The sequence below is a fragment of the Leucoraja erinacea genome, chromosome 28 (genome assembly GCF_028641065.1).
Source record: "Leucoraja erinacea ecotype New England chromosome 28, Leri_hhj_1, whole genome shotgun sequence".
Classification (NCBI taxonomy): Eukaryota; Metazoa; Chordata; class Chondrichthyes; order Rajiformes; family Rajidae; genus Leucoraja; species Leucoraja erinaceus.
Window position 1 is genome coordinate 15,645,613 of NC_073404.1, and position 20,934 is coordinate 15,666,546.

General features: G+C 41.7%; 1 protein-coding gene across 1 annotated transcript in view; it reads right to left on the bottom strand.

Moving 5' to 3' along the window:
- Positions 1–20,934, bottom strand: part of styxl1 (serine/threonine/tyrosine interacting-like 1) — a 28,022-nt gene continuing 7,088 nt past the window's right edge. The window contains exons 4-8 of the mRNA XM_055657856.1: positions 11,850–11,983; positions 6,537–6,682; positions 4,212–4,306; positions 1,699–1,808; positions 1–600 (exon numbers count right to left, since the gene is read on the bottom strand). Coding sequence (XP_055513831.1) covers positions 469–600; positions 1,699–1,808; positions 4,212–4,306; positions 6,537–6,682; positions 11,850–11,983 — 617 coding nt within the window. The 3' untranslated portion in view covers positions 1–468. The remainder of the gene's footprint in view (positions 601–1,698; positions 1,809–4,211; positions 4,307–6,536; positions 6,683–11,849; positions 11,984–20,934) is intronic.

The following is a 20,934-nucleotide window of genomic DNA, read 5'->3' on the forward strand; positions in this document are numbered from 1 at the left end:
GGTATTGTGCTTTTATTTTCTACTAGGAATCAGAGGCTGGTAAACTTTAATGTAAGAGTTCCAATATCAGAGAAAGACTCGTAGCAAGCAGTGTGTGCCCCAGTTTGGGTGTGTTATCCCACACCTGCTGAAATACCTCACCAAAATACTTATGGATGTATGGAATGTCAGGGAGATTAAATATTGAATAGGCCTTGCTCACTGCAGTTTTATGTAACATGTTGACATTGAATAAGATATGCCTTTTGTTAATCACTCTTTTAAACTGTAAAATCTGCAGTAAATTCAAATAACAATAAACTGTGGTCATAAGTGACATTACAATTAGAAATTATGAAGGGAATTTAAATTACAACTGCATTATAAATTAGATAATATTGGAGGTACTTTTTGAGCTATTAAATCATTGACTCATTTAAAAAAAAACAGAAATATTTCCAATATTTTTGACAATAATGGTCTACTATTTCAGTAATAAGGATCAGAGACATCGGTGATCTTTTCCTTTAGGATAAATTCCTCCCATGCGGAAAGTTGATGTACAAAATTACGATGTGGCCGAATGGTTGCTTTACACGACTCTACGTGTGCCCATATATCCTAAGGAAAAGGAATATTGAGGCACATTTTAACGTGCAAACGCAGGTTTCAAAAAAGAGCAATAAAACAAAGTACATTGCCTATTTCTCACAAAACTATTAAGAAAGCTGTGGAGGCTTCATTATTCATCTTTGATGCCATAGTGGGGTTCATATGTGATTTGGGGGGGGGGGGGGGGGGGGGGGGATGGAGAGTGCAGTAAATTGCGCAACTGCCCCCCTTCCAGAACCTTTCCCACAGATAGTTATTATTTAGTAATATTTCTTTGAATTGTCCAAACAGCTAATTCCTCTAATTGGATCAGTCATTTGGTTCTGCGAGATTCCACAATTTTACACTGGTCTCAACCCACTCTGTCAATGATAGACCTGATAAGACCTCAAATGCTGATGCTGACCCAGACTTGTTATTACTAAGTCTTTTAGTTCCAACTTTAAAAACAGAGGATTTGATATTATAAATATTTTAAAAAGGAAAATGGAAATTCAATCTCAAAATGAAGAAGTAAGAAGAAATGTTTACTCCCTTGATGGATTAATGGATAAAAGAAAGGTTCCAATTAAAAAACATTTAACTTGGTGAACGAATTGTCCTGAAATAATTGTTTCTTATGAAAGTAGATAGCGCTTCATTGGAGAAAAAAATTATGATTTTGTTTTCCTATTTCCACCATGCTTTTGCTGAACTAATTCAGCCATTCTTCTGCTGGTCAGAAATGCTGGGTTCAGAAGGGATTTTATATACATAATGACCAATTTCATTAAAAGGGAAATCGTTCTGGGTCTATGGTCGGAGCAGCATTTTTAGTGATGGAAAGTAAACAAACTGCCAATTCCAGAAATATGAAATAAAAATGAAAATGCTGAAAACACTCAGTAGTCAGAGTCTGAAGAGAGGGGGGATAATATTTTTTCACCAGATTTTTCATCTTATTTCCATTGCTATTTTGACCTGACAATCAGCAAATATCTTCATCAGGATGGCAGCAATACTATTATTATTCAGACAGTTTAACAGTGGTTCTATCGTATAGCTCTCAGTTCAGGGCGGCTGCTGGTTCCAACATATCAATGATTTGTATACAATTCTCTTATTTACCTTCAGTGGAAGCCTCTGATCATGAATGAGGTAGGCCATCACTGCAGTACAACAGCGACTTATACCTTTTGTGGAGATTACGCACACAACACCTTTACTCAAACGCTCATCTGTGTGTAATAAGAAAGTAACATTGTGTCATTCCAGAACCTCTTGAAGTCAGGTATCAAATAGTTGCAATAATTACTTCATGCAAACTTACTTTATAACTTCAAAAGTATAGTTCAAAAATCATCAGCACACATTATGGACAATATTAGAATTATAGATCCTGAAGTTCCTTTTTTGTACAGGTATTAATAAACATCACGATACCCCACTAGGACCCAAAGATGAAATTTGTAACTTGTACAACACTTCCCTCTGGGATGTTTGAAGTGGAGTAAGTGATACCTTGGATGCTTCTGCTTTTTTCATCTTAATGGGACCCACAATATGCTTGGAGGTCAGTATGAAAAGTTATGCCCCTGTCCCACTTAGGAAACCTGAACGGAAAGCTCTGGAGACTTTGCGCCCCACCCTAAGATTTCCGTGCGGTTACCGGAGATTTTTGTTAGTCTCCCTAATGGTCGAAAGTGGTTTCCATTTCTTCTATGTTCCGGCGATTATTTCAAAAAATTCAAAACCGGCCGCGACTTAGTAGTGGAAGTCTTACCTTCCACTACCTGCAACCTCCGGCAACCACCTTCAACTAGCATCGCAACCGGCTTCGACTAAAAAAATTACCGATCTTTAAAACGGGCAGCCTATTTTTAGTTGCGGCCGGTTTTGAATTTTTTGAAATAATCGCCGGAACATAGAAAAAGCGGAAATCACTTTCGACCATTATGGAGACTGACAAAAACCTCCAGGAACCGCACGGAAACCTTGTGCGGGGCGCAAAATCTCCAGAGGTTTCCGTTCAGGTTTCCTAAGTGGGACGGGGGCATTAGAGGCTAAGCTAATGCATGGTCCTCGAGAACTCTGAGTTTTAAAATAGAAAGCAGCCATCAAAGGCAGAGAGAGATGTGCTTTACGCTTTTGGTGACTTTAATGAGAAGGCCCAGATTACATAGATTCTGCTTCTGCAAGAGCCTCCCCCTTTTGACAAAGACTGCAATGGAGTTCCATCCGTAATGATCTGGGTTTAGTGGTATGGGAGGGTGGGGTGAATTCCCATTTGAAAACAGTTTCCCAGACAACTTGTTTAAACATTTAGAATTTGGTCTGCCACTGAAACAAATGATTATTAATGTGCTTGATTGTCTAAATATTTCTGCAACCTTTTTTTAGGGGTTTTGGGGTTCTTCCTAGTTACGAGAATCTAGTACACAAATGGTTTGCTTTGTATCATACATCCAAACATTTTGACAGTACTTCTCAAGACGTTGGTACTGTATGGTACAAGGCTGTGAAGATCAGAAGATCCTGAGAAGCTACTAAAAGATATATATCATTCTTTTGTGCAATGCCCTAGTTATTACGGAAATAATTTAAGTATTCATGGCAAATTTCATGGCCTCAATGGCAACTAAACTATACCCTGTCTCCATAGAATCACTCAGTACATTATTGATGCAAAGTTTGCCAAAGTAGTGGCAAGCCTCCATCCTAGATATTGAGAAAGCAGCTGTCACTGTTAGCTGTTTCTTTGAAGACTTGCCCCCTGCCACAAGATTAGGAGCAGAAGTATTTGCAGCTAAATCCATAAATGTGCCAAAGTTCACAACACCCTGATAATGAATCGGCCTTTGCCACCAATGGCATAACCCTGTTATGCAATTGGCACAAAATGACCATTTCTTAGAAGAAGGATCAAAATGATCTTACCACTCACCCATGTAATACAAACTATTTTACATTAACAGCACGGAATGAATATTTCTGGTAAATGTTCAAACACCAAATATTACTTGCCTAAAAACATATTGCTCTCCTGAAAACATTGCTGTGTAAATATAAACTTAAATTCTTAAATTATGGGATTAAGTCCAGTAAAATTGCTGGGATGATTTAGTCATTTTTCAAGTTTCAAGAGGTAGTTCTTGGTTTATGAAATGGTTAACATTCTATCCCCTGGCATTGATCTCGCTGAAGAGCACAAAAAATTGTCAAAAAAAACCAGCTATGTATAAATAGCCGCAATTAAGCTTTTTGGCTTGAAAAACGTGTTTAAGTTCCATAATCCAAAAGCAAATGCTGGAAATTTAAAATAAAATAGAAAATTCATAAATATTCAGCACATTAAGGACGTCTGTAAGGAGGCAGAAAAATAAAGGCAATGAAAAAGGTAATTGACTTGAAATATTAATTGTTTTTCTCTCTGCAGATACCTCCTGTCTAGCTGATCAATTTTAAGCAGTTTCTGTTAATGCATCTTCCCAAATTCACAATAATTTTAGGATCGATTGCAGGGCTCATCAATCAAAAGAATAAAAATTTAAGTTCAAGGTTATAATATTCCTTGTATTAACATATATCCTTGGCATGCTACAAAATAAATTCAAAATTTGCAGAGCTATTAATTAACTCACCGAGGTAATTACAGATCATTGGAAAATGGGCAGAGAAATCGGTGGAATTTGAAGAAGTTATGTGTAAAACTGAAATGGGTTCATCTTCTCCCACGCTAAAAAAGATAAACAGAGTGAAGCAATTGTTTCTTAATGTAGTGAATTGTGGTTGTACACACATATTTGTATTTTAGGACAATTTGTTAGCATGTTAGTACTACCAGTATGTTATGTTGCAAAAATGCTAGAAGTACATGGACATGTCGTAGGATGAATGAACAAGTCAACACATGGTCATATGTTTTTGTTAAAACAAATCACTTTCCCTGTATGTACTTTTGGTACCAATCAACCAAGCAGAGATATCGCTCCCATGCTACTGTTGTTCTGTGTGGATATCAAATGTGGGCAGACAGAGCTGATGCCAGGCTCACCGATAATCATATTTACATAGTAATCCACATTATTTTAGCAGACCAGTTTTCCTCTTGCCTTTTATAGGTAATCCGGGACAGATTGCAGACATAGAGGCCATGATCAAATACATCATGAGCCAATACTGTTACAGATATCTATTTACAGAATCCATTACAGTACAACACAAGAACAGGTCCTTTGGCCAACAATGTACGTGCCGAACATGATGCATGGCCCGCTCTTATCTGCCTGCACATAATCCATATCCCTCCATTCCCTGCATATCCCTATACTAAACCAAAAAAAACTCCTAAATGCCACTATCGTATCTGCCTCAACAACCACACCAGGCAGTGTGTTTCAAGCGCTCATCCCCAGTAAAAAACTTGTCCCGCATGTCTCCATTAAACTTTGCCCCTCTCACCTTAAACCAATGCCCCCTAGTATTTAATTTTTCATCCCGGAAGAAAGGTTCTGACTGCCTGCCTACCCTATTTATACCTCTCATAGTTTTATACCGAGTCAAAAATAATCTTGATGTGTACAGTTGCATGACCCTGATTTCCTTAGATTGTGCATCTACAAAGTAGGCTGCTCAAAATGCTTAGCACAAAAGGTTAGCTTAAATGCTTAGCTCAAAAGATGAGTGCTGTTGGCTCTGTGGAATCAAACACATTCTTCCACTGGGGTCAAATATTAACATCAAGGGTAAAAATGGAACACTCTAGACTCAATTGACCTGCAGTTTGCCATTCTCCTTCAGGCTATTGTTGGGTAATTCTGACAAACATACTCATTACAACACATTCAATTCATTGAGCCAATGCCAGCTCCCTGCACAGCAGCCCCATCAGTGCAATTTCCCCCACTGCAGACTTGCAAATTCCCCTTTTGATTCTTTTGCCACTTGCCTCCCAGCCCATCTTTGCAATGTGAGGGGAAACTGGAGCAGCGGGGAAAGCCCATGTGGTCACTGTGAGAACATTAAAAACTTATGTAAATAGCACCCAAGCTCACACTTAATCTTTGGTTTCCGACAGATGTGAGGCAAAATGCTCCCCTGGAGGTTATTCAGCCCATCCGGTTCATGCCAGGCCTCAGCAAAGCAATCCCACCAGTCTGATTACCCCACTCCTAATTTCCTGGGAGCCCTCCAATATATTCTCTCTCACATATCCACAACTCTCTTTTCCATTTTTCTGCCACTTATCTACATTAAGGAGAGCAGCTAACAAAATCAAGGACCTTTTCCATACCAGTCATTCCATCTATACCTCGTTCCCTTTGGGCAGAAGGTGCAAAAACATGGTTAAATGTATTCATGTATAGTATTATCTAATTTGATTGGATAGCACACTAACAAATGTTTTTCACTGTATACAGTGTGTACAATACATGTGACAATAATAAATCTTTACCAATTTACAATCACCAATTAACATACCAGTACACCTCATGGATATGGGAGGAAAACAAAGTATCTTGCCGGTACCAATGTAATGATGGTACATCTGCATCCTGGGCCATGGTTCTCATCTCTGTGACGATCAAATCAAACTATTACAGACATCACAGGATCATTCCATTTTCTGCTGGAGGAATTCATTGTATGGGACGCTTGAATTAACTCCCCGATGAGGATCTACTGCATTTTTGTCTTGGGTCTCCGACATGCAGAGGTTTTTGCAGAGGTTTCTGTTGATTCTCAAGTGTAAGTAGATACCTTCAGTGGATGATCTGAAGGCTCATACGTTCAAAGATACTGTAAGGTTCCTACATTTCAAACCCCATCATTGTCTATTCCACAGTTATTTTTTGTACAGTAAAGATTTACCAGCAGTACAAGACATAAATCAATGACTTTCTACGTACCAAGCCTCAGAATGTGCATATTCTGAAAGAGTAAAGAACATCTACACAATAACTCACTCTATCTCTTTCTCGTGGCAGAGGTTGAGATATGCTTTGATCTTCAGATCTTTCCGGACTTGTTTGTTACAGGATTGTTTGTAGTCGCCCATGTAAAGTTTGGCTGGCAATATCTCAATTGGATAGGGCTCAAAGGCATCCAACTCCTGTAAGCAATATATAATACAGAATAATTGACGTCTTACTGAGCATGATTTTTCAGGAAAGTAACAGGAGTTCCTTGTAGAACTGCTGCCATTTCTTGCACAAGGGTGAAAAGAAGGAATTTTTCCATATGAGTGTGAATGTGAATCCCAATGTTTCCTGGCCACTCTTTTATGAAAAATGTTTGTCACTTGTAGCCACACATTCCAAACCAGCAAGTGACAGATTAATTAAAGCTGGCAGAAATGGCATAGGGTGATCCGTTGAATGTGGAGGCCTGTGGGGTGGAGGGCGAGGAGCAGAGGAACTCTATCTATTCTCTCTCCAGCAGAGGGGGTGAGAGCAATGGTGCAGAAAATAGGAATAGATGACATGCAGTCAAGAGCCCTACAATAATGACAGAGGGAAAGCCACAATTCAGGAAGGTAACTCCCCCCTGACTGAGCCTCCTCTAAGGACACTGCAAATTCCTCCATCTCTGTTGTGTTTGCTTTGAAGCGTTACCTCATTGAGGTGGCAAGATCATGAGGGCCATGCGTAAAGTTTAGTTTAGAGATACACCATGGAAACAGACCCTTTGGCCCCCAGAGTCCACACTGACCAGCGATCCCCGCACATTAACACAAGCCTACACAAACAAGGGACAATTTGCACTTATACCAAGTATACAAATCCAAGCCAATTAACCTACAGACCTGTACATCTTTAGAGAGTGGGAGGAAACCGAAGATCTCGGAGAAAACCCATGCGGTCACGGGGAGAACGTACAAATTCCATGCAGTGTAATTGGGATTGAACCCAAGTCTCTGGTGCTGCAAGTGCTTTAAGGCAGCAACTCTACCGCTGCACCACCATGCTGTCCTTGGTGTTTTTCAAGGATTGAGGATTCCAAAGCTAGAGGGCATAGGATGAAAGGGCGATATTATGGAATCCCCTTTTCATTCAGAGGGTAATCCATATCTGGAATGAGCTGCCAGAGGAAGCTTTGGAAGGGAATACAATTATGACTTAAAGAGACATTTAGACACATATATGGATAGGAAGGGGTAAAGGGCTTTGGACCAGATACGGACTAATCAGAGAAGCCCAGAATGTCAACTTGGTTTGCATGGATCAGATGGTCAGAAGGGTCTGTTTCCATACTCGTTAGCTCCACACAACTTTCCACACAAGTACCTCTGAAATATCTATCTTCTTCCATAACTGTGGCATCCCCTCTATCATACTTGACAGAGCCTTTGATTGCATCATAGCTATCACTCACACCTCTATTCTCTCTTATTTTCCTCCTGGAGAGAGCAAGAACCGAGATCCCCTGATTTTCACCTTCCACCCACCATTCTCCATATTGAATGTACATCTTTTAGAATTTCTGCCACCTCCATCAAGATTCCACCACCTTTCCTTCCTCTCGACTTTCAGCTTTTCAAAAGAGTTCTACCCGTTCCTACCGCCCAGTCCAATCTTCCATTCCACCTACATCTCCCCATCTAATGGTACTTATCCATTTCAATCTGTAGCCTCATGCGCTGTTATAACGAGCCTACTGCAAGCTTGAAGTATCTTGGATAAATGTGAGGTTATCCACTTTGGTGGCAAAAACAGGAAGGCAGATTATTATCTGAATGGTGTCAAGTTGGGAAAAGGGGAAGTACAACGAGATCTGGGAGTCCTTGTTCCTCAGTCGCTGAAAGTAAACATGCAGATACAGCAGAGTACCATTAAGAAGCTAATGACTTGTTGGCCATAACAAGAGGAGTTGAGTATAGGAGCAAAGAGATCCTTCTGCAGTTGTACAGGGCCCTATTGAGACCACACCTGGAATATTGTGTACAGTTTTGGTCTCCAAATTTGAGGAAGGACATTCTTGCTATTGAGGGAGTGCAGCATAGGTTCACGAGGTCAATTCACGGGATGGCGGGACTGTCATATGTTGATGGAATGGAGCGACTGGGCTTGTATACACTGGAATTTGGAAGGATGAGAGGAGATCTTATTGAAACATACGAGGTTATTAAGGGATTGGACATGCTAGAGGCAGGAAACATGTTCCCGATGTTGGGAAGGCCAAAACCAGGGGGCACAGTTTAAGAATAAGGGGTAGGCCATTTAGAAAGGATATGAGGAAAACATTTTTCACCCAGAGAGTTGTGATTCTGTGGAATTCTCTGCCTCAGAAGTCAGTGGAGGCCAATTCTCTGGATGCTTTCGAGAGAGAGTTAAAAGAGCTCTTAAAGATAGCGGAGTCAAGGGATATGAGAAGAAGGCAGGAGTGGAGTACTGACTGTGGATGATTAACCGTGATCACAGTGAATGGCAGTGTTGGTTCGAAGGGCCAAATGGGTTACTCCTGCACCTCTTGTCTATCCCCCAGAGAGGCTCAATGCATCTTTCTGTATTCAGTAACAAATTTTGCAATTTAAGTGAATTTGCTTTTTCTATCTGTATCAGAGTTGGCCAGTTAGTTGGCTTTGCTTTGTTTGTATTCTCCCCCTCCCACTGCTCCCATTAATGCATTGATCAGATGATGTCTACATCTTATGTCCATAAAAACCTTAACGAGGCCTCACCCTTAAGAGATATTTCCTTTGGTTCAAAAAACCCCTTCCCCACTCTGCCATAACTTAAAATTAATTTGTTTCCTCTTTCCTCAGTTCTGATCAAGGGGCGTTGATTGGAAATGTTAACTATATTTCTCTTTCCATAGATACTTTCTGACCTGGTGAGTTTTTTCAGCATTTTTATGCTTTGTAATCCTTTAAGTTCCTCAAAATGTAAGCACTTAATGGAGGTGTAATTGCTATCGCCAATCAAGGTCTTTACCAAATCCCAAATGCTATAACACATCACATTTCTGGCCATTTCTAATAAATCTTGTTTTATATCTTCAATTATTTCAAGTTGCTATTTACTTAATAGTTAATTTTTAATCACCCTATATTTTAAAGGGGATTTTACCTTTTGTAATTTGTGACCTTATAGACTAAAAATTTAATCTATAAAGAAATTAATTTTTACAAAGAACGAGATAACATTTTAAATACTTACCACTTTAATTGTACACTAGTATTTGTGGTAATCAACATTTCCATACCGCCTCTATGATAAATTTCCAAACTGATGACATTCCCACCCTTAGCACTGGTTATGATGACATTAGACAATAGACAATAGGTGCAGGAGTAGGCCATTCGGCCCTTCGAGCCAGCACCGCCATTCAATGTGATCATGGCTGATCATCCCCAATCAGTACCCCGTTCCTGCCTTCTCCCCATATCCCCTGACTCCACTACCTTTAAGAGCCCTCTCCAGCTCTCTCTTGAAAGTATCCAGAGAACCGACCTCCACCGCCCTCTGAGGCAGAGAATTCCACAGACTCACAACTCTCTGTGAGAAAAAGTGTTTCCTCGTATCCGTTCTAAATGGCTTACTCCTTATTCTTAAACTGTGGCCTCTGGTTCTGGCCTCCCCCAACATCGGGAACATGTCCAAACTCTTAACAATCTTATATGTTTCAAAGAGATATCCTCTCATCCTTCTAAACTCCAGAGTGTACAAGCCCAGCTGCTCCATTCTCTCAGCATATGACAGTCCCGCCATCCCGGGAATTAACCTTGTAAACCTACGCTGCACTCCCTCAATAGCAAGAATGTCCTTCCTCAAATTAGAGGACCAAAACTGCACACAATTCTCCAGGTGTGGTCTCACTAGGGCTCGGTACAACTGCAGAAGGACGTATTTGCTCCTATACACGACTCCTCTTGTTATAAAGGCCAACATGCCATTCGCTTTCTTCACTGCCTGCTGTACCTGCATGCTTACCTTCATAGACTGATGAACAAGGACCCCCCAGATCCCGTTGTACTTCCCCTTTCCCAACTTGAAGCCATTTAGATAGTCATAGAATAGAATGGAATAGAATTACCTTTATTGTCATTCAGACCTTACGGCCTTCCTGTTTTTCCTACCAAAGTGGATGACCTCACATTTATCCTCATTAAACTTCATCTGCCATGCATCTGCCCACTCCCCCTGTTCAAGTTACCCTGCATTCTCGTAGTATCCTCCTCACAGTTCACACTGCCACCCAACTTTGTGTCATCTGCAAATTTACAAAGAACAAGATAACATTTTTAATACTTACCACTTAATTGTACACTAGTATTTGAGGTACACAACATTTCCATACCGCCTCTATGATAAATTTCCAAACTGATGAAATTCCCACCCTTAGCACTGGTTATGAGGACATTAGACAATAGACAATAGGTGCAGGGGGAATGTACAAACTCCATACACATAGCACGCATAGTCAGTTTCGAACCCAGGTCTCTGACACTGTAAGGCAGCAACTCTACCACTGCCCCACGGGGCTGCCCTAAATTCCATCTGCCATTTCTTTGCCCTTTTTCTCAATTGATTTAGATTATGTTGTAATCTTAAACAATCTTCTTCACTGTCCAACACCAATTTTGGTGCCATCCACAACTTACTAATCCTGGTGTGTACATTCAAATCCAACTTGTTATATATAACCAACAATAGTGAACCCAGCACTGATCCCCACAGCACACCACTGGTCACAGGGCACCAATCTGAAAAAAACAATCTTGCACTTCGACTTGCTAACTCCTTCCTCAAAACCAAATTTATATTCCTGACCAGTCTACCATGTGGGACCTTAGAAAGACGATTATCAGTGTATATGGACAATGCACTTTGCCAATCCTCTTAGTCAACTTTTCAAAAAACTCAATTAAATTTGTGTCATGATTTCCCACGCACAGAACCTTGCTGGCCTTCCCTAATCATTCCTTGCCTTTCCAAATGCAGATGGATCTTGTCTTTCAACATCCTCGCCAGTAACTTTACCTTCACTGATGTTGAACACACCAGCATGTTGCTCCCCGACTTGTCCTTGCAGCCCTTCTTAAATAAAGGTGTACTCTGTGCAGGTTTTTTTACTCTGACGTCCATTAATAGGTACTGAATAACACCCAAAACATGACTCTCCTTAAAAAACACCGGACTGCAGATGCACACAAATTACAAAACAGAAGTGTGAGTTGCTCTTATGAAAATATAAGTCACTATATGCTGGGCAAAGCCACATGGTTCAAAGTCTCTTAGTTATTCAACCCTCCTGTTCAGCACAACTCATGCCCTTACCTGTGGCATGTAAAATATTTTCTGCGTCCTGAAGAATGGATAGCAAGCAGAGAAAAATTCATATCCACCATTTAGGACTCTAATTGGATATCGGCAGACATCTTCCAAAAGGTTTGCAAATTGCATTGCATGACCTACAAATTACAAATTTAAAAATAACATAAACATTTAGCAAAAAGTACATTATCACAACATTTTTATGTAAAACGATATCTTAATCTAATTAGTGTAGCCACATAGAACAGCAGATACTGGTTTACAAAAGAAAGAGTAACCCAGCAGGTCAGGCAGCATCTCTGGAAGATATGGACAGGTGACATTTTGGTTAGGGACCTTTCTTCAGACTAAGAATAATCTGGACCTATAACATCATCTATCCGTGCCCTGCTGCTGACCCGCTGAGTTAATCCAGCATTTTGTGTTTTAATCCATTGAGTATAACACTATTTCCAAAGCCCTATTGAGGGATTTGCAGGGGAAATGTTCCTGATGTTAGGGGAGTCCAGAACCTGGGGTAACAGATTAAGAATAAGGGGTAGGCCATTTAGGAATATGAGGAAAAACGTTATTACCCAGAAAGTTGTGAATCTGTTTAATTCTCTGCCGCAGAAAGCAGTGGAGGCCAATTCACTGGATGTTTTCAAGAGAGAGTTAGATAGAGCTCTTAGGGCTAACGGAATCAGACCAGGGGAATAAACAGGAACGGGGTACTGATTTTGGATGATCAGCTATGATTATATTGAATGGGCCAAAGGGCCAAATGGCCTACTCCTGCACCTATTTTTTATGTTTCTATGTTTCAATGGAGGTATAGGTTAGAAATTCAAAGGTATGGACTCTACAATAGGGGGTAGGGGGTGTAATATTTAAACAACAGCATTATGATCTTTCAAAGAGGCCAGAGTGAATATCAGGATTAACATCCAGTCTAGCAAATACAAAGACGTAGACCCAATGAAGGAGTTTGATTTTTACAAGTGGGATAGCTTATGTTCCCCAAATAAAGTTGGATCAGCTTCCCAGTTGTGTGTTCTTTGTACGGAGGCTGTTGTGGTGGATGCAATCTAAATACTCATGGTAAGATTATAGTCTGAAGATAAGAATGTCTGCTAATCAGATCTCCCCTCAGCCTCTGATGCTCTAGAGAAAACTTTTCATGTTTGTCCATCCTCTCCTTATTTCTAATAGTTCTGATTCAGGCAACAGTCATACGAGCCACCTTTGTGAATTATAAATCATTCTGTAAATCAGAAACAATTTCTCCCAAAATCGCAATCTGAAATCTTCATACTTCAACCCTTTGGTTCTGGGGAAGATCAGCTTAGGTGTTCAGAGTTGGTATCAGCAAGTGAACCATGACAAATGTTTGGCTAAATACAGCCGAGGTAGAGTGATGGGGGAAGCTGATCTGCAAATTAGCTAGAAAACTCTTGGAGGTCTAATGGTAGTGTGCACTAACATGATGTGGCACAGGGCTCATAATGTTTGAACTTACTTGAAGGAGAGTTTAAAGAAGGCATTGGCTGTAATACGAGATCATAAAAAAGGAGGTATTTTCAAACTCGTGGAATTTGGAGTCAGCACTCAATTCTGGAAATCGATCCTTGACATCCTGACCAACAGACCACAATCAATGAGGAAAGGTGACAAAACATCCTCGATGAGAATCTTCAACACTGTGCCCTGCAAGGATGCGTTCACAGCCCCCTTCTTTACTCCTTGTACACTCATGATTGTGAAGCCAAATACAAATCCAATTCAGTTTACAAATTGGCAGACAAGACTACTGTAGTGGGCTGGATATCAGATAATGACGAGACAGTGTACAGGAAGGAGATTGAAAACTTTATAACCTGGTGCCAAGATAACAACCTTTCCCTCAATGTTAGCCAGAAAAAGAGATTGCGATTGACTTCAGGTAGCAAAGTGATACATATACGCTGGTCTACATTGATGTTGCTGATGTAGAGATGGTTGAAAGCTTCAAGTTCTTAGAAGTAAAAATCAACAGCATCTTATCCTGGACCAGCCATACAAAAGCAATCGGCAAAGAAGTGCACCAATGCCTCTACTTCCTTAGAAGGCTTAGGATGTTCAACATGTCCCCAACTATTCTCACCAACTTCAACAGATGCGCTGTGGAAAGCATTTTATCGGGATGCATCACAGCATGGTTTGGGGAACAGCTCCATCCAAGACCACAATAAATTGCAGAAGCCGCCGAGACCATTACGCAAACCAACCTCCCTTCCATTGACTCCATCTTTACTTCACGCTGCCTCGGCAAGGCCACCAGCATAATCAAGGAACTGTCTCACCCAGGTCACTCCCTTTTCTCCCCTTTCCCATCAGGCAAGAGGTACAGAAGTGTGAAAACGCATATCTCCAGATTTAGGGACAGTTTCTTCCCAGCCATTATCAGGCAACTGAACCATCCTATTGCCATCTAGAGAGTGGTGCTGACCACAATCTACATCACTGGTGACCCATAGATTAACATTGATTGGATATTACAGGTCTTTATCTTGCACTAAATATCATTCCCTTATCCTGTATCTGTACATTGTAGATGACTTGATTGTAATCATGTATAGTCTTTTCGTTGACTGGGTATCATGCAACAAAAAAGCTTTCTCTGCACTTCGGTACACGGGACAATAATAAACGACACTATTTTGGTACAGGCTTGGTTAATTCCCACAAAGCGGAAAGGTGGGAGCACCCAGGTGCCAAAAGAGGTTGAATTTATGATGAAACACAAGATGAATGGTGCATGTCAGTAACTCAAGTGAGGACCAGCTGAACAAGGTAAGCTAAGATGCGAGGTGAAAAGGAAAAAGAGACAGTCAAAAGCAGAATAGGAGAATAAAATGGCAGTTAACATAAACAAAAACATAAAACTCTGCTATAGACATATGAATAGCGAATGGGCAGTGGTTCTAGGAAAGTCATTGATTAGTGAAAGTCATATTCTTATTGCCAAGAAAATAGCAAATATGCATTGGGTCAGAGGGTAAGGCTACAATACTTAAGTTGTGTCAGCCTTCATCAAATAAAGAGGTTCCGTGAATATCTCTATTAATACCTTATCAAATGGGATAACGGATAAAAGTTGCTTAAGAAAGAACCGCAGATGCTGGTTTAAATCGACGGAAGACACAAAATGCTGGAGTAACTCAGCGGGACAGGCAGCATCTCTGGAAAGAAGGAATGGGTGACGTTTCGGGTCAAGACCCTTCTGAGGTAGGGGGAGCAAGAGCAGAGCTGCGGGATATCGAGAAGACCCTAGTGAGAGCCTCATCTATAATGGAAGAGGGTAACCCCTGTTTCCTAAAAAATGAGGACATCACTGATGCCCTGGTATGGAAAACCTCATCCTGGGCGCAGATGCAATGTAGACAGAGGAATTGAGAGTAGTTGGATAGAGTCTTTACAGGAAGCAGGGTGGGAAGCAGTGTAGTCTTGATAGCTATTGATATGGGAGTCAGTGGTCAATAGGATAAAATTGCTAATGTTCTCAAAAAGCTAGTAATGGTTAAAGATTGGTTACAAACTGGGTTACTTAAGGAAATTAGATACTGTTGAGGAATCAGTGAACTGAGGAATATGAAATTTTATACCCTTGTTCAAAAAGGCTGTAGAGGCATGCCTGGCATTTTTCAAGACAATTGCAAGGAAACTTTTACAGATTACAATCGGAGAATAAGCAAGTAAGCTGGAAAAGTTTCCATGAAAAAAAGCGGATCGGAACAGTTTGTTAAAAACAAAATCCATATGAGTAATCTGATTGAATATTTTGATGAGTTAACAGAGAAGATTGAAGAAGAAATGTAGTGTCATCAGCATGAGTTTTCAGAAAGCGTTTAGTGAAATCCAGTGGATATTTAGTTAAACTGTGAGCATAAAATAATGAATAAATGCAACATGAAAAGGAAATTAGCTAAAAGGCAGTAAGCAGAGAATTATGGTAAGCAGTTCTTTAAGCTGTAGGATAGTAGACAAAAATCCAGGATGAGTGCTTAAACTACTACATGCTTTATACACTCCAACAATTTGGATAAGAATGGGGTAAGACATACAAATGTGCAGGCAACATCAGTGTAGTAAATGGGGAGAAAGATTGTCAAATGTTGGAAGAACACTGTAAAACGGTGGGATACTGCACAGTCAAATGGCAGATGAAAGCTAACACACATTGGTGTGAAATTATGCATCTTCAAATAAAGAATTTAGCTTTAAGGAATGAAAGGAAAAGGAATCTGCATTCTTTGGTGTTCAGGAATGAGGAGTGGTATTAATGAAACACACAAGATCCAAAGGGAACATTTCATTGATGGGAGAGTCTCAAGCAAGGGAATGGTTACAATATACAAGATGAAACTTGCCTTCTTGTGATGCTGGCCAGATGAAGAATTATCAGTGAGTGAGCATTTTTGTGGAAGTGATCATCCTTCATGGAGATTCAGACTGTTGTAGAAAAAAAGATAAAATAGTAGTAAAAGATCCAAATTGGGCCCAGGTCAATTTTACTAGATTGAGAATGATTTAGGAAAAATGGACTGGAAATCGTTACTTAGATGGTACAAGACCTCAATACACCAGAAGTTTTGGGAAGAGTACCAATATGTAGAGTGAAATTGAAAGAGAAATTAAGAAGTTCTGAATAGTACTGACAAGTAAAGTCAAAGGAAATCTGGTGAGGCTTTGTAAGTTGACAAACAGAAGTAGGATAACCAAGTATTGATCGAGCATCATTCAGGGTTAAAAAGATAACCTACAACAAAGATGTGGGTAAGGTTCTTGGAGGACATTTTGCAACGACTGTATCTTCAGAAGAGTGGAATGATGCTGATCTTCTAGTTAGGCCACTCAAGTGCGAAATAGTGAATGATGTAATCATAATAGCAAATGGTTTAGCAATACAAGCAAACTTTCACGAACTCAATATGGTGACTAGCCTCCTTCAGTACCAAAATAATAGTAAGATTAAACGAGTACTTACCAGTACGAAGTTTGATCTGTATTTTATGAGGAGTTACGATGAGGGATTACGTGAAGAACCCACCCAGCGCGCAGGCGCGGCATACTTCCAAGCAGCGGTGTGGAATCACAGATAGACACTAGTTGAAGTAAAGATAGTAAAGACCAACGAGACATTAGTCCGAATTTGATCTATATAATGAGGGTGGGAGCGGAGGGCACGTAATCCCTCATCGTAACTCCTCATAAAATACAGATCAAACTTCGTACTGGTAAGTACTCGTTTAATCTTACTATTTTACTTCGGAGTCACGTGAGTGACTACGTGAAGACTTCAAAGGTCTGTGATTTCAAACCGTGTAACAGTTTTATCACTCACTGCCGAAAGATCATCGAGGGAGGAAGTGGTAGCTAGAGACCAACAAGTTTGTTTAGTTATAAAAGAAATGTTTATTAACTATAACAAAAAATAGCTCCCATGGGCTTTAAATCATAACTTTGCGGTTTTTAAAATGGTATCCGCAAAGACGTCCTGTTCCATCACCGGTTTCTTGTAAAATCGTTGGAATGTCGATTCCCTTGACCATCCCGCTGCTCTGAGGATGTGGTCTAGGGGAACCTGCATCCTATCCGCTGCTGAGGTGGACGCTGCCCTGGTTGAATGGGATTTAAAAACATTTGTGTTAATCCCTGCCATGCTGAGGACCTGTTTCAACCATCTGGATAATGTTTGGCTGGTTACCCGTCCAAAAGGCTTTCTGTGGCTAACCCATAAGGCTTTCTCTCTCCCTCTAAGCGTTTGGGTTGTGTCTAGATAATGATGAAGGTGGGTCACCACACACAGCCTAGGTTCTGGAGGGTAAGCCCGGAAGATCAACGGGGAGTTTGATGTACCTGGTCTACTTTGTTTTACACAACCCCGGCATGGTGAAAGTAATGGTATCTGGGGTGGTCACCATGTAGTTCAGATTTAGCTGATGGAGCGACTGAACCCTTTGAGCTGAGACAAGCGCCATGAGCATGAGGGTTTTATAAGTGGCCTGTTCCAGGCTCAGGGATCCCACCGGAGGCCAACCTCGAAGGTGTGTCAGAACTACACTCACATCCCACATGTGAGTGTATCTAGGTGTAGGGGGTTTGCTATTAAAGATCCCCTTAAGGAGTCTGATGACCAGAGGGTGGGATCCCACACTATGCTGTTCTATCGGCATGAGGTATGCGGACAGTGCGCTCCGAGCCGTATTGATGGCACTGTAGCTCATCTTGAGATCATGGTGCAGGTGGGCCAGGAACTCCAGCACATCCGAGATCGAAGCCGTCTTGTAGGATGTCCCTGCGTCCAGACAGTACTGTTCCCATTTCCTGATGAAGGTCAGGTACTGTTTCTTGGTGGAAACTCGCAGGGATGCCGACATGGTGGTGATTGTTCTGTCTGATAACCCCAATCCCCGGTAAGGCCTGTTCAAAATCTGGAAACCAGGAGTTTCAATTTTTGGTGGCATGGATGGCTAATGCCAGTTACCGGGTGAGTCAATAATTGGGGGTGGTGTTGAAGGACCATTGGTGTCTCTACCACCATGTCGTGGAACATTGGGAACCATGGTTGGGTAGGCCAGTCGGGCACGACCAGAATGCCAGAGGCTGAGTCTGCCTGAATTTTCTGGAGTACCCGACTGATGAGGCAGAAGGGAGGGAAAGCATAGAAAAAGAAATTTCCCCAATCCAGCGTGAAGGCATCTACCGCTGCTGCCTCTGGGTCTGGTTCCCAAGCCACATACATGGGTAGTTGGTGATTTAACCTAGACGCAAACAAATCTATATCTGGCGTACCATATTGCTTGACAATTTTAGCAAATAATTTTGGGTCCAACATCCATTCGATGTTGTCGTTGAATTTTCGTGACCTGGTGTCCGCCACTAAATTTAGCTTGCCTGGTAAATAGGCAGCTGATAGCCAAATATGTCTCTCGACACACCATTGCCAGATTATAGCAGTTAATTTGTCGCATGATACTGATTTAATGCCACCCATGTGCTGGATATAAGATACTGCCGTGCCGTAGTGTTGTCGATCATAATTCTAACATGCACGTGCCGCATATCAGATGCATATGCTTTTAGCCCATAAAAGGCGGCGAGCATTTCCAAAAAGTTAATGCCCAGTGATTGTAGTAGCGATGCCTCTGAGTTAGTCCATCTGCCACCTGTGCTGTCTATGGAGTTAGTAGCTCCCCAGCCTAAAGCACTGGCATCCGTTGCAATGGTTATGTTAGGATTGGTTACGGCGATAGGACTGTGACTGTGCCAAATATTGTCAACCCACCACCACTGAAGTTCTGATTTGGCTTCAGCTGGTAAATCCATTTTGCGATCATAATGCCCCCTATGAAGGCGTAATGCATGAGTCCTTGCTCTTTGTAGATTTTGATAATGCAAGGGCCCATGTTGGGCAGCCGGAAATGCTGCTACTATAGAGCCAATAACTCTGGCTACATGCCGTATTCTAGGTTGCGGTGTAGCAATTAAATGGCTACAAGCTTCAATGAGTGAAACTGTTTTGTTTCTGGGCAGAGTGACAGTCATGTGAATCGTGTCAATAGTGAAGCCTAAGTAATCCATGTTAGTAGTAGGCTCCAATATTGATTTATCTGGGTGAAGGATAAAACCCAAAGTTTCAAGGAGTTGTTTAGTGGCTAACACTCCTGCGACAGCTTGTTCCCGTGTTCTTCCTAATATGAGAACATCGTCCAGATAGGCCACTACTAGATGTTTTAGTTCTCTCAATTTCTTCATGGCCACTTTAAGAATTTTCGTAAATAGTCTGGGAGCTGTCGTTAAACCATTGGGCAAAGCTCGGTACTGCCATAGCTGGCCCCTCCAGATAAATTTCAGATATTTAAAGTAATCTTTATGAATGGGTACCAAATAGTAAGCATCTTTGATATCTATGCTTGCCATGTAGTATCCCTTGGAGATCAGTTGTCTGGCAGTGACAAATGTCTCCATTTTGAAATGTTGATACTCAACAGACTGATTGAGTGATGTCAGATCAATAATAATGCGACATCCACCATCTTTTTTTTTGGTTTTGAGAAAAATATTTGATACAAATTCTTGCGGCTCGTGTGTGGTCATTTCTATGATGCCTTTAGCCACGAGCCGATCAAGTTCAGCTTGTCCTTCTACCTTCTCAACTGCCGAGGGAAGGAACACCCTTTGGGGCATGTGCTGAACTGGCGGTTCTACGCCTGGTTTGAACTCAATTTTGTATCCACTAATACTGTTGAGTATAAACTTATTGTTAGTAAGGGAGCACCAAACATGCTTGAAGAACCTCAAACGTCCCCCTGTTAATACTACACCCTTTGTCTGTGTATGTTGACAGGAACCAGACCCACCTACCTCCATGTTCACTTGTGGGGTCGTTTTCGGTGGGTCTGGCCCAAGGTTGTCCGTGTTGGTGCTGCGGTGGGGCGGCGCATCTTCCCACGGCTCCGCCCTGGGCCCCGCTCTAAAAAAGAGCACTGGGGGTAGTGGGAGGTGGTCACCAGGCTTTCACCAGCTCGGTATCTGCTGGTGGCTGCCGAGGCGTGCGGCCAACTGGGTGTCTTCACCCTGCTCGGTCCTGGCCCTGCCCTCATGAGGCCTACTGGTTTTGCCGCCTCTTCCAACTCCTTGAGCCTTTTGGCCAGATCCGCACCAAATAGCAGCGCCTGTCGTTCGGGCGCTGGAGCTTTACAGAGGCCGGCATAAGTTGGGTTGAGGGCAGGCCTGATGTTGTCCCGCCGTAGGTTGTTTAGCTCATACGTGGTGCTGCACATCAGTGCGAGGGCATCCTGCTGGGGTATGGTCAGGTCTTCATCCCCAACGGACCGAGCAAAGGCGGTGACGGCTGCTGAGTGGAGCTTCAGGACTCGCTGCATTTTGACCTCCTGAGCCCTTATTTGCTGCCCCAGCTGGTTCCAGATCTGCCCATTGACCGTCTTGACCCTCAGCGCCTCGCAATTTTCTGGCGCGATGTAGTTGTCAAGGGCCTGCTGGACAGCCTTGTCCTGCAGCGGGTTGTTGGACAGCCTGTTTATAGTTGCCGCCATTCTGGGTGGCA